General features: G+C 48.7%; 1 protein-coding gene and 1 non-coding gene across 2 annotated transcripts; both read right to left on the bottom strand.

Moving 5' to 3' along the window:
- Positions 1-690: 690 nt before the first annotated feature.
- Positions 691-762, bottom strand: Trnap-cgg. Its single transcript has one exon. It is a non-coding gene; the product is annotated as a tRNA-Pro (tRNA).
- A 3,978-nt stretch (positions 763-4,740) lies between these two features.
- LOC122392836 (MFS-type transporter clz9-like) lies at positions 4,741-6,270 on the bottom strand. The gene has a single exon (XM_043388147.1). The coding sequence runs from the start codon at positions 6,268-6,270 to the stop codon at positions 4,741-4,743; it is 1,530 nt and encodes a 509-aa protein (XP_043244082.1).
- Positions 6,271-14,808: the final 8,538 nt, after the last annotated feature.

Raw genomic sequence — 14,808 nt, 5'->3', positions numbered from 1 at the left:
AGCTGTAGGCGGCCTCCTGACCGTACATCGCCTTCCTCACCTGTCCGCGCCCTCCTCTTTAAGCAGTGCCCTTTTTTAAGCAGGCCAATTTTTCATTTCCAACTTAATGGTGTTCGTTATAGCTAAGACAATCAGGAACGGCTTAGGTCACTTCGTGGTTGAGGTCAGGTCAATGTCGGGTTAAAAAAGGTCAAATTTCAAAGTTGATATTTTTGCATAAAATGGCATTGATTCTATGCAGCTCGTCACGGAAAGTCTAATGGTAGTCTTTGTTTTGGGCTACTTTGTCTAGAATTGCTAAAATTTGAGTTTGAAAATTTGACGTCATCAACTTTGATTTTTTTTTTTTGCTATAACTTGGCCAAAAAAGGTCCGATCAAAAATTTGGTATGTGAATAGAAGTTAGTAGGGGCTATCGTATATATTCCGTCTTTCGAGAATCGAAAAACTTTTGGGTTTTTTTGCCTATTATATTCAATTTTTTTTTAATTTTAGTGTATGAAATGACTTTTGTTTAATTTTCTATATATGTGTATTTGAGTATGAAATGACCTTCCGACGAACCGTTGCATTTATACGCAGCGTGAACAGGGAGTTATTGTACATTATTGAACATTGTGGTTATTGTACAGTGAGTTAATTTTACAAACGCCAGTCTTGTACGGGCTCACGTTCAAATATTTAAAACAAGGGCTCGTCCGGGATTTGAACCCGGGACCTCTCGCACCCGAAGCGAGAATCATACCCCTAGACCAACGAGCCGATATTTGACCACTTTTGGTCGTTTTGAGCGCCCATTCGGCGTTACTTTCACTGACTAACCGTTCGCGCTCGATGCGACATAGGTGAAGCCAGCCACCGATTCACGCGAACAGTTGTTCCTTCTCTCACTTGAATTGTTCCACCTTACAACAGGGATCTTGTTGAATTTCATAATTGTCTCTTTCCCGCAGAGGTGCCGTCCTAGCAGTGTGGAGTACCTCACATGTGTCTCTTCCCCGCAGAGGTGCCGTCCTAGCAGTGTGGAGTACCTCACATGTGTCTCTTCCCCGCAGATGTGCCGTCCTAGCAGTGTTGAGTACCTCACATGTGTCTCTTCCCCGCAGAGGTGCCGTCCTAGCAGTGTGGAGTACCTCACATGTGTCTCACTCTCTTCCCCGCAGAGGTGCCGTCCTAGCATTGTGGAGTACTTCACATGTGTCTTTTCCCCGCAGAGGTGCCGTGCTATCCCGCGAGGAGCGCCGCCGCCGCCGCCGCGCCACTCAGAAGTACCGGCTCGCGCACGCCACTCGCGAGCGTGTCCGAGTCGAGGCATTCAACACAGCCTTCTGCGAGCTTCGCAAGCTTCTCCCGACGCTGCCTCCGGACAAGAAGCTCTCAAAAATCGAGATTCTGAAACTTGCGGTGTGTTACATAGCTTATCTCAACCACGTGCTTGGAAGTGCGTAAAACGACATCTATGTATTATTGTTATCGTGAATCATTACCAAATGATATAGGGGAGATTGGGGATAACTGGGACGAGGGAGAAGTGGGACACCTTCAATATCTTAGTGACCGATTGGACAAACAATTTTGTTTTAGCATATTTTTCATGAATTTAGTCGGGGCACGTCACAACCAAGCGGTTTCCTTTTCCGGCTGCCTGTCTCTGAGATATTGAGTTTATAGGGTCTAAAATGTGATTATTTGGCATTTTACTCTAATTCAATTTGCCGCTTATTCAGGGATGTGAAATGTTCAGGCCGTTCACCTTTGGATATCAGTGAAGTCATCTTAATTATGCAGAAATACTTTTTTACGTATATGTTATACTTTTTGTGTGGGAGAGCAGCTGAAATAAAAATGACGACTTGGGGAGAACTGGGACAACTTGCCTAAACCCTGTCCTAGTTCTCCCGCATGCAAATGCATGGGAAAATTTTCCAGGATACTCAGTGCTGTCAGTGTAATTCAAAAAAGATAATCGAGGTGATTTCTTTTAGTGTCAATTTTAAAAACACCTTCTTCTTCGTGATGGGTCATCAAATTTTCATTGTATTCCATTTAAATCACATTTCTTGACCAGTCCCAGTTCTCCCCATCATATGTCCCACTTCTCCTGGACGTGTCCCAGTTCACCCCATTGTCAACCTTTCCTAAAATTTAAATTTGAGAGGTAGCACGTGAACAAACACGCATAAAAACAGTGAAGAATGAAGTAGAAATAAACCGTTTACCAGTAAATGCAATCAAATTGCTTAAATCTTAAACATTCTATTTTTTACGATTTTTCAAAGTTGACGTCAAAATAATGTCCCACTTCTCCCCGGTCTCCCCTACGCTCATCATGATTTATTCGCGGGGGAACTCGCCCATAACGCGTTGAGTGTTGCCTGTACGAATTATGTGTTCAGAAGCATTCTCCCACTCATAAGCTGCTGGCGATTATGTGAGCACAATATAGATAATTAACACTAGAAAAGTAAACTGAAAACAACAGCAGTAAGCTATTTATGTTGTGCAATAACGACGTGTTTAATGTTGATTTTTTAGTGTTCCCTTGCTCACACCTTGTTACCTGTAATCATATCTTACTCTGCAGTCTGCATCCTTACCGACACTTTCCTTAAAGATATTTCAGGCCCTTTTACACTCTGTGTAGGAAAATTGTATGTTGCATAGATGACCATTATTGTAGCATCTTATTATGCATGCAACTTTCCTGTCGAATTGATGTTCATCTGATTACGTAGATGGTTGAAAGGATTTTGTTTGAGGACGTCTCCAGATTTATCTCGCAATCGACCTGTTTCAGCGTCGCACAGATAAGTGGATGATCATATCAGTTGATATGGACAATGATCATGCATGCTGCGTTAGACAATTGACGTTTCCTGTAGAAAATGTAAATACCGTTGCATGCGGATCACTATTTACCGATAATACACCTGCGGACTGTATGATCGTTCATCGCTGTTTTGTTCGGCGAATCCAAGACCGACGAGCCGTCGGCGAGGGCCCCGGCCCCCGCGCAATATCAGTGGCCCATTTGTATGACCACTGACATTAGGCCTCCGCATCTGTTGATGTAGAACCAGAGACTGAGACAGAGAGAGGGAGCTGGATTCATAAAATGAGGTAAGAATTCCGGCTGTGAACGAGGAGAAACGGAGAGAGACGGAACCGGGGTGTAGTAGGAAGGGAGACAGAACGGAGAGTCGCCGCTACATGCATTTTTTGGCACATGGACTTATTTTCGGGTCGCTTAATTAGGTCACCAGGCCCCGTTCGATCACTCATTTCACTTCAGTGACTGCAAAAATCATGCCGAAGTGATGTTGAGATCCTTAATTATTCTGGATCCCTTTAAAGTTTAAATGAGTCATTTCGATAAACAGAGTCCAACAGATAGAGGTCAAGGTTCATATGATCGAATCTCGGGACCATTTTCTCAGGTCTGTGCACATGTCTGGTACCTTTTACATAATATCAGCTTCAACATATATCTTCGATCTCCATACGCATTCAGTCTTGAGTTAAAGCTGATATTTCTTGTAAATCATTGGCTTTCCCGGTTTCATGTCTGTAAGACATAGCTCAAACAAACAGCTATTTTGAGGGAAACATCACCATACAAATAGCATTTCATAACGATTTAGCCAGTAGGAATAGCTGTTTCAGATTATTTTGCTTAGATACTTCGGTACTCTCGCCATCTGAAAATGATCCATTATCCAGAGACGTATAGCGGATGCCGGCTGCGTCTGTCCGGCGCGACCGTCTGCCGTCGGCTCGGGCCTCGGGGATCCCGCGGCCGCGCCGCGCCGTCGGGACCGTCGCTTGCCGTCGGCCCTCCGCCGAGCTCCCCGGTCCCTCGAGAGCCGGTCAGCGCGTCAACGGCCAGCCCCAGCCGGACTAATCCACCAGAAAAATAGCACTGTAATCCGGGGAAAATTACCCGAGAAATCAGTTTACACTGGACACGATTCGATTAGGCCTGGAGGAGTTGGCTGACCAGATGGGTCGCCGACCGGGACGCGGGAACAGGATTCCCGGAGCGAGCGATGGCCCGGGAGGATTCGGATTTCAGGATGGGGCGTCAGCTTTCGGCTATTGTCATCGAAATGAAAGGATGAGAAACGGGCAAAGTGGCTTCCTGCGGGGAACAGAGAGCACCCATGGAACTTTTTCAAAAAGCGAAACATTCAAAGCCAGAGCTCCAAAGTGACTGATTTACTTTGAAACGTTGTAGGGTAGTGAGCCTAAAATGAGTATAGTTTTACATTATCAGTTAAATATATTCAAAACTAGAAAGGGTGTGAATAATGGCTATATGGGACATTGACATTACGTGTTCTGACTACGACGTCCTATGTGGCACAACGGTGTCAGACGAGCGGTTGTTCTGTAATAATTGCATCTTCTGACCAATGTCGGCTATACTCATTTTTTGCTCCTTCGCAAAAAATGAGTACAGTTGTTTCAACGCTCTATTGTGCCTAATCTGCTGGATTTGCGACGCTGAAATTCGCCTGGAACGTGGATATGAAATCGGTGTTGCTAACAATATAAGTATTGAAATGTAAACAAAATCAAGAAAATGTATTACCGGTCGTTTCAATTTATTAAGACACATAGATGACTTGAGCAGACAACAACAAACACAACCGACAATGGCCACAACACCAACCACGGTCACAGTGGCGTGGCGAACGGGCACCGCCACATTTCCAAAAGCCTGCGTGAGCTTTACCCCCTCTACTTCGATCGAGTCGTCAGTTTGGTCACTTTTCGCTTCGCGGATGGCTTCTCGATCTTGTGCGACGAAGACCGCTTCTTTCCCTTCTCTTCGCGTTTCTTGGAGAGTTTCCTGTCCTGCTGTGACGACGGAGACTTCTTCCCTTTCTCTGCGCGCTTCGCCGCCTCCAGCTCGAGCCTCTGCAGAGAAGACTCTGACGTCAAGACCTCGCCGCTCTTGTTTTGAACTCGGCTGCGGCGTTTCGTCTTGTTGGCCAGGGCCGCCTTCGTCTCACTTGACTGTTCCGGACTGAGAACACTGAGCACAGCATCCTGGAGCGCCTCATCAGGTGACGGGATGTCATCACGTGACGTGCTCCCGGGTCCCACCATCCGGCTGCGAACCTTCTCAGCGTCGACTGGGAACAGACCCGAGCCGCGGAATCCGGCCACGGCGTGGACCGGATCCAGTTCCTTCCACAGCTGGGAGATGAGAGTCGGGAACACCGACTTGTCGACAGCGACGAGTCGTGACTCACGCTGCCACCGCTTCAGGATTTGCGCCCAGGCGACCTTGACCGGCTTGAACACGGCGACGTCGAGAGGCTGGATGGCGTGACTGGTGTGTGGCGGAAGACATACCACCGTGATGTTGTTGTCCTTCGCAAGCGCTGCTGTCCGATACGTCATGTGGGATCCGTGACCGTCATAGACGAGCACTGTGGGCTGACCATCATGCTTCTTGGTGATCTCTGGGACGAAGATGGTCTGGAACCAGCTCTCGAATATGTTGCCCTCCATCCAGCCTGACGGTGTCGTCCCATAGGCCGTTCCTGGCGGTCCGCCACGCATCCACGAGTCAAAGGGCTCACGTTTGGCCTTGTAGAAGACGAAGGGTGGGAAGTAGTTTCCAGTGGCGTTCACGCAGAAGAGGACGCTGTATGTCGCCTTACCACAGCTGGCCGTCTTCAGGTAGGCGTCACGGGACTTGCTGGGGACGATGACCCTTGTCGAGCGCGGATCGGTCGAGAGTCCCGTCTCATCGAGGTTGTAGATGTTGTCCGGCTTGTCCTCGAGTCCCAGGTCGACGAGCACCCCGTTGTACATGGAGAAGAAGGCGCCAACCACTTCCTCTGTCAGAGACTTGGCACGAGTGATGGTGAGGATCTCCGGTTTGCGCGACGCGAGGACACCGGCGTGACGAGCCTTGAAACGTGACAGCCAGAAGCGGGTGGGCCTGTTGTCCTTCCACTGCGTCTCTCTGCCGAGGTTGTTCAGGAACTGCTGGACCAGATCGCAGATGTCACTGGTGTCCAGTGGAAATGCTTGGCGGGCGAGGTAAGCGAGGATTTCCACCAGCTTGTCCTCTTCGGTCCTCGTCAGCACCGTCGGTCGCCCAGAGCCAGTGGAGCCGGTGACGTTGATGCCGAAAATGTGACGGCGGAGCGTCTCGTACGGCACGCCGGTGTCCTTGGCTGCCTTGTAGACGGTGAATCCAACCGCGACGAGCTTCTTCGCTCTGCCCAGATCTTCCTCCGTGTATTTCGGCATGACGATTGGTGCCACCTGACAAAAAAGAGGTCATTGTTTAATAATTCGTGCCAGGAATGTGCGCGTTTACACCAGTGCTTTTGAATCAATGACGACGATACTCGGCAGGCAGAGGCCCGCAGCTCAGGTCGGCAGGTCCTTCAGCAGGTCCCGTATGACCAAACATTACCCAATATATCAAGAGTTCTGAGGGCATACTAAATTGCGAACCGCTACAAACCAGAATGATTACCTGATATTTTTTTTTGAAGTTGAAATCAGATTGTAAGCAATACACAACAAATTATCACTGAAGGAGAATCCAAGACTAATGCCATTCAAAACTCACCAGTTTTTGCCGTATGCCAGCAGGACACGCGCACGAGACGACGATCAGTGCAAAAAGGACGCGAAAAGCTCAGCCGACCCTCGGAGTCACCTCTGTCGCCGGAAACGCCTCCTGATTGGTCGAGCCGGTGCTGGTCACGTGACAGGTCACAGTGCCATTTCCGGTGACTCCCGATTGGTGGAGAGGGCACTGGTGGTCGCAGATCACATGACGTCACATCCGGTTGTACGGTATTTCGCCAAAATGGCCAGGAGTAGATAAAGCAATTAATGTCACCGCTTAACTATAAAAAATAAAATAATAATAAAAAATAAAGGAAAATGAAAAAGAAAAAAAAGATCGGTGACTGAAGCTCAAGCAAATGAGAATCAACCGAAACGAGTTCCAACGCTTACCGTATCGCGCTTACAAATACGCTGCAGCGTCAGTCATTGTGGCTTGATTGTGGCCATCGAAGATGGCCGGTAGATCGTAATCATAACCAAAATAATCCCGGAAATGTCTTTGGGGGCGATATTTAGCAGGCGGTGGAGTAGCCATGCTCAAATTCACACTTTTCATACTATACTCATTTTTTGCAACACTTTGTGGAACTATACTCATTTTATAGAAATTTACAAATGCTAAAATTTTTGCATTACGCTTTCGAATTTTCGATTATTTTTTACGGCTGCCAGCAAGCTCAGTGCATGAGACAAACAGCTGAAAAGGTAAAATTATTTCAGCAGTGCACATATTTTCACCAGGCTTCACTTTTTAGCATGTACTTTTTCTGACATTTTTGAAAAAAACATTCAATCATTTTTCAGACCAAAGTCGCTTGACATTTGGCGATGGACGTATTTGCAACTGTTGCAGTAGACCTTCGGACGCACTGTGTATTTTTTTCTTATTTTTGTTCAAAATAACTTTGGCGTAATGCACATTTTCCAAAACTATACTCATTTTTTGCGTATACTCATTTTAGGCTCACTACCCTATACATATTGCAAGTGCCGTGGGTGTCTGTACTGCACTGGCATTGTGCATTTGTACCTGTAACAGCATTCGCTCTTGACGCATCATATCAACTCACAAAGAGACTGGTCGTTATCGGCCGTGAATACGATGTTGTAAATCTATAGCCCAAAAAACAATAAGCTGTTTCACGTACATTTTTTTTACAGTTTTTTTTTCAGTATCTTGGGACCTCGCACTACTTTATTCAATTCGGTTCGCTGTGCCTTTTAACCGCGCGGTGCCGGACAGGACGTCTGTCGGTCTCGCTCGGTCACCATCGGTCTCGCCTCGCCCCGGCGCCGTCGGGAGGCGCTCCACGCTGGGTCCGCGCTCTGTTGTGGGCCTCGCCACCCGTGTCGGCTTTGTTGAGCGTGATTAACAGGACGGCGCCCGGCTCCGCCCAGCAAAGCCGCCGCCGTCGCCGCCCACCGACGCGACGGCCGCCGCCGACACCGACGCTGCCGCCGCCCCAATTGAAATGCGGCAAATGTGGCTCATTTCTCGCGGGCGCAGGTGGCCGCCGATCCGTTGCTTACAGCCTAATTGGATATGGCGCGCGGCGGGCTCCCGCGGGACCGGCGGCCGGGCGGGCGCGCCGCCGCCGCCGCTGTAAAACAATTTCCATATAGTTAAAGCGCTGATGGTCGATCGGGGGCAACTCGGGGATCATCAGATTGAAAACAATCGAATTAATTCGTCTGGAGCCACCGCCTGTAGGCGCGCTCTGATAGATCGTCGAGAGCGGCATGACGAAGCGGCGAGGGGTGACAGCGTTTTTCGCCGATAAATTACTCGTCCGGGCCGGGAACCACGATGTGCATTGTGAGCTCCGTATGGGTTTGATGATAATCTGTTGGTAAGGGCACCACAAATGGGATAAAATGAGGCCCACAGGACAAGGCGGGTGCTAGGTGACATTCCGACTGAATATGGTTGAATGGGTCTATTTGTAGAATAGCTTTATCACTCACATAAAATGTATAGAATATTGTTCTAAAAATCAACAGAAAATCGCAGACTGGTTATTTCTAGACCTCACAGTTGCCCAAAAGTAAGTATACCACGCGAAAAAATAGCGTCTTTCGCGAAACTCATTTAGGCTGGCTAATATCTTTCTTCAAATCAGCAGTTTCTTTGCGCGGCTATAGCGAAACTGGTGAGCGATCAAAATAATCACAGCCGGCGATTTTTTTCCTACGCTTGTCTCTGGTCATTGACCAGGAAAATGTTATATAAAGAAACTATGGCCATTGGTCACCTTATTCGTTCCGGCTACCCTTCTTCATACATAAGCCGCATTTAGCTGAGATCTCATTGCTATAGTTAGCGTAGACTAGCACCTGAAGCACCATCTCGAGACGGCTCTTTCTACGGATAACATAACCTGGTCGGGGGATAAAGAAGTGACACGGCAATCCCTGCGGCGTGGAGTGGAAGTGGGCATGATGGGGGTTGACATATTTGTACCGTGGGCAGACTTTTAAAGCGTTGATAAACGTAATAAACGGGAAGATGCATTCATAGAACAAGCTATGATCAGTTCAAAGATAAGGTATTCTGTAGTTGGTCGGGTAAATAAATTAGCCCATAAAAATCCGATTGCTAAATACCAAGTTGTGTGACGTCGAACTAAATGTGCAGTGAATGTCGACTACTTGCCTTAGTGAACGTCGTTTGTTTATTTCCTCCACTCAAGTACGTACCGTTCGCTGCCGCTGATGTCATTCGCCGGGGATAGCAGTGTCGGTACTCGGTTCCATCGTGCAGTGGCGGCGGAAGGTAATTTTGGATGGGGGTGCAAAGTTTTCTCAAGGGGCCCCTCTGGAAGTTTTGGGCCCCCCTTCAGTTTTTTTTTTTAGTGATTATTATTGATTTATGAAAAACGAAGATTTTGTAAAACTTTCCCCATACACACAAGTTCTGTACCTAAAAGGTTTGAAATTGCGGTGTACCTACCTGTCTCAAATAATGAAAGCATAAAGAAGCAAATGCAGCTAGTTTTTATCGGCTAATCTTTTAGTTTAGCCATCACCCGCAGCGTCTCAAACCACTTTTCTGTATCCGCAGAGGACCATATTGAGGGCCCTACGAGACCGTTCCAAGAAGACCGTGTTTAGAAGCCCCTTGGAAACCGACCACATAGGGACTCCTCCAGAGACCTACATGACTCCCCAGACTGAATGAGCCCTCCGATCAGGGTCGGTCCCTTGAAAGTTGCTGAAAGGTTTCAGAAGGCAGTATAGGCTCGAAAGTCTTTTGACGGCTCTCAGAAACCGGCATCGGACCCCAGAAAAGCCTGTATGGAGGCCCTCCAAAGCCGGGATGGAGGCCACAGGAGCCGATGTTTAGCCTAAAGAGCCGGTATGGAGGACTGAATAGAGGAAAGGGGTCTCAGTGGGGCCTTCAGGGGCAAGCGTTTGAGCCCCAAAAGTATGTGTGGGGTCTTAGAGGCAGGTACCCCAGGACCCTGGGGTATGCACAGGGTCCCAGGAGCTCGCGTGTGAGCCCTAATATTCGGCTGGTGGCTACTAGAACCAGCATGGGGATTCTTAGAGGCTGCTTAGACCCACATTTCATGGGTCATGAGTCCCAAGAGTCGATGTAGGGGCCATAAAAGCCGGTGTAGGGCCCATGGCCCCATAAGTTCCGACATTGAGACTCTCAGAGGCCGGCGACGGGGCACCAAGAGCAGATAAAGTGCCTCAACAATCCGACATGGGGCCTGAGAATCAGTGTGGAATTCCAGGAGCCTGCGTGAGCTCTCGGAGACCTTCGTATTTCGTAAGGTCCACAAAGGTCGTTGGATACTCTGAATCTGAACTCTGCGGGGCCCTCAGAGGCCAGCATGTCTCCTGGCACCTGCATGCGTTGAGTTGAGACCCTCCGAGGCCGTTGTAGGGCTCTTCAGAGGCCAGCGTTGGCCCTTGAAACCTTCGTTAGGCCCTAGAAGCCGTCAAGAGGGCCCTCAGAGGTCAGCATGGCCCCTGGAGCCTGCCTGCGTCGAGACTCTCAGAGGCCGTCGTGGGGCCCTCAGACGCCAGTGTGGGCCTTTGGAGCTTGCGTTGGGTCTTAGAGACCATCGTGAGGGCCCAGAGAGGTCGTCGCCAGGGCCCTCAGCCCCTCAGGGACCGTCCTGGGGTCCTCAGAAGTTGTGAGGGCCTTTAGAAGCCTTCGAGAGGATCATCAGAGGTCGTCATGAGGGTCCCTGGCCATATTGAGGGTCTTCATGGTCCCTAAGATACCTTTGCAGGGCTCTCAGAGGCCTTGGTAAGACCGCTAGAGGCCATCGTTGTTAGGGCCCTCAATAGACCGTTGCAGAGCCCTCAGATGCCAGCACAGCCCCTGAAGCCTGGTTGTGTTTAGGCCATCAGAGGCCGTCGCTGGGCCGTCTGAAGCCAAATGGGCCCTCAGACTTGAGTTGGGTCTAGGGCCGTCACAAGGGCCCTCAGAGACCGTCGTAGAGGTCCTCAGAGGCCAGTGGGGCCCCTGGAGTCCTGTGGGACCCTCAGCGGTCGTCATGAGGGCCATTGGTGGTCGTTATAGGGCCCCAGGGGACAGAGTTCGTCGTGAGAGCCCTCAGAGATCATCGTAAGGGCCCTCAGAGGCCGTCATAGGGGCCCTCAGAGGCCAGCGTGGCCCCTGGAGTCTCCTTGGGGCCCTGGAGTCTCTGTGGGACCCTCAGCGGTCGTCATGAGGGCCCTTAGTGGCCGTTGTAGGGCTCCAGGGGACAAAGCCCTCAGGTGGGAGCCCTCAGAGATCGTCATAAAAGGGCCCTCTGAGGCCGTCGTGGGGGCCCTCAGATGCCGCGTAGAGCACCAAACGCGGCTCGGGACACTTCTGGCCGGTGTGGGGGCCCCAAAGACTAGCATGGGGCGCTCCTGACCATAATTGGACATCCCGGATGATTCTACATCAGTGTTCGTTTTCCGATCACTGGTTTTCGGGAGAAATGTATTGGATGGTGCGACGGGCCCCTTGTACGGATTTTGGGGGTGCAAAAGGATATGTTTGCACCCCCCATGTTTTTCGATGGGGGTGCAGCTGCACCCCCTGCACCCCCTATTCCGCCGCCACTGCCATCGTGAGGTGGAGAGTCCTGTGAAAAATGTGTCCCATGGTGTCTGTCTAGAGCTGCAAATCGAACGGCAGGTAACATATATGGGCGTGGGAATCAGGTTGGGAATATGTGAGAAAAGTGCCTTTGAATCGACCATTCCGTCAATTTGTATTCCATCCACAGTGGAGGCGCTATAAGAACAGGTTCATTGCAGGCTGAATACTGAGCGGCAATCTGGAGGCCGCTACAATCTACATAGTCTGACCTCTGGGTCGGTAACACAATTTACATAGGGTAACTGTGGGGAAAACGCACCCCTGGGTTAAACGCCTCCCCTAAAAAAATCGTAGATCTTATCGACGGATAGGTGTTTTATCTTTGCTTTCAGAACAGTCAGCTGCTTGTTTACGTAGTTCTCTATTTCCGGTTCTGCGTCTTGAGGAGCAGCGTGGGTAGGTGCTGATGTTGGTTTTGGGTGCTGTTTTTGTTGTTTTTACAGAAGATTCCTAAGCTTTTGATGCCCTCTTTATATCACAAAACTTGCTATTGTGCACATCACTCAAAACTGCGTTTTATTGTCATTCTGTTGAACTTATTATGCTGCGGTGTTAGTGGCGCGTTTTTTGTCAATATTTTGTTGACCGGAAATGGAGTGAATGGGGAAAGACGCCTACTCGATGCATGGGGCAAGACGCCCCCAGTTTTCTGAAAGGGGGCGTTTTGCACGGTGGTGAGAGTGCAGGGTAGCGCCGTGTAGGTCGGGGCCGAAAAGGCCTCTCCCTGTCCTTTTTGGCTGATATATCCTAAACGACTGTAGATATCGTCACCAAACTTTCAGGACTCCTCCGGGCATCCATTTTACACATTGCAACAACATTTTATTCCAAAGGCTATGATAGGTTGACCACAAATGACGTCAGAATGACGTCAAGTTCTGCCATGTTCATCATTTTCTGTTGATGAATGGGGTGGGGGCGCTTTGCACATGGGTGTGGGCGTATTACCCAGGGTGTGGGGCAAAACGCCCTTTTGTAAGGGTATGCGGAAACCTTTTTGGGGGGTCAAATACCACACGCAAAAGTCTTTTCTTGGTCTCAAAGCGTAGTAAAAAGAATGAGCTACATGATGGTGCCCAAAGGTTTGAGTAATCTGTGTTGGGCTGAGTGTCAGAAGGTTTCGCGCTTAATGGGGGCGTTTTTGACCTATTCACCCTACATCCCAGCTCGGAAATCCCTAGGCAGAGGAGCAGTTACATATAGGAATGCAGAATCGAGTGTGCCGTGTGACTACAGGGCCTCGTTTCATAAAAGGAATTACTTACGGCATTCCGTCAATTATGCCAGATTTGGCGTATTTGATGCCAATTCGGTTTCATAAAGCCGGAGACCGGAGTAATTCACGCCATCGAAAGTACGGAGCTTCATTTACGGCAAATGCTCGATTCCGGACCAATTGATGCCATTTGGGTTTCATAAAACGACGTAATTAACGCCAAATATTTTATCAAGCTCTTGATATCAGTGGTGTAAACTACGCACAAAAACGTTGCGTGATTTTGAATTAATGTGAAGATTCGAAGCTAATTTTTAATATATTTTATAATGTTGAGCCCGGTGAGGAAGAAAGAACAGCCAAAATGAGAAAAAGAAACTGCAAATCTTCTGTACCAGTCGCTTTTTGTGGCCACTACCGGAATTTTGTTTATTCGCCACGCCGCGCCACTTTCGTAGTTAGGCACTTCTGCTTAGCTGGCTTTCTGCTGTTTTTAATATATTGTTTTAATAAAGAATGGTCATCAATATCAATTTTGTTTTTTCATACATAATTTTTAATATTTGAATTCAACATAATTGTTTTATAAATTATCGTAAAAAAATAGCTGTTGACATGAGATTGTAATTTGTAGGACGCTTGATAAATTACGGTAACTACGCAAATGTGCTTAGTTACGGAGGTGTAAACAATTCCAGTTGTGGCTTTGTGAAACGGATTTATTTGCACTCCGTAGTTTGAAAGGGTGTGAATTACGGAAAGGTGTAAGTTACGGCAGAGTTTTATGAAACGAGGCCCAGGACGTAGCAGTTTTTTTTTAGGATCCAGCCCGATCGACGAAAAAATCTCAGTCGATTTGTCAATACTAGTTTCACGAAATAAAAGCTCAAACAGAAGCATTTACTTTTATCGACGTCACTTTACTTAGACACGAAGAGTCATTTGACATTGTAACGTGCGCTCTGTCAGTCGTCCCAGTCAGTCTACTTTTCACCCCGCGGTGACTCAGCCGCCTATCTCGGCAACCGGTGCCGAGAGCGCGCCGGCACGACTTTCCAGCGTTACTTCTCGTGGGGCGTGGCCGGTGGCGACGGCGTGTGCAATACGTGAACTGGCACAGGCGTACTTCGCCGACACAGTGCTGTTTGAGGTGTTTTCCGGCTCCCAGCGCAGCGGTCGGAAATAGAGATAATTACCTGCTCACACCGACGGCTGACTAAGCACCAGCAGGCTGTCAGTGCAGCTGCGGTACGGACGACAGACTGAAAGTCAGGACGTTTGATCCCATGGGATCCAACACTTGCACATGGTGAAGATTCCGCTTTATCATGACCTGCCCTTCACTGAGTGACCACTGACCAGCCCACAGACTTCACCCGTATGTGTGAATGCCGCACTATGGAAGTGAAAGTGCGCAGACCGCTGGGTGAATGTGCCTGTCGAGCCCCGCTCGGCCGAGGTCAGGCGACCTTCGCCCTGGCATTGCCAAGGAGATGCTACGTCTCACGGTCTCTGTCACATGCTATTGTCCTCCTGTGATCGTACCAAGATGTCATCGGTGTGGCTGTTGCGTCTCGCATCAACCAAACATTCTGCAGTTCCGTTCTTCATTGTCATTTTTCAAACAACATGTGTTGATCTGCTTTCCAGGTAGCATTCGACATAATGAAACGGGGCGAAAACGGTCAATCGTTAAAGTTTGACACCATTTTTCTATGTTATGCTCGGGTCCGAAGTTTATATTTTCAACGCAGTTTCCCCCAAAAAGATAAGGACTTTCGAGCAATTGTCATGCTTACTTTTATACCACTGACCGGACCGCTGACCTTATGACATTTCATGGAAGGTACGCAGTTATGGCGCAGTTTTGTATCGTTTTAGT

Source organism: Amphibalanus amphitrite, unplaced genomic scaffold (assembly GCF_019059575.1).
Source record: "Amphibalanus amphitrite isolate SeventyFive unplaced genomic scaffold, NRLGWU_Aamphi_draft 000503F_arrow, whole genome shotgun sequence".
Taxonomy (NCBI): domain Eukaryota; kingdom Metazoa; phylum Arthropoda; class Thecostraca; order Balanomorpha; family Balanidae; genus Amphibalanus; species Amphibalanus amphitrite.
Note: the sequence above shows the minus strand (reverse complement) of the source record. Positions and strands in the feature narration are given on the sequence as shown.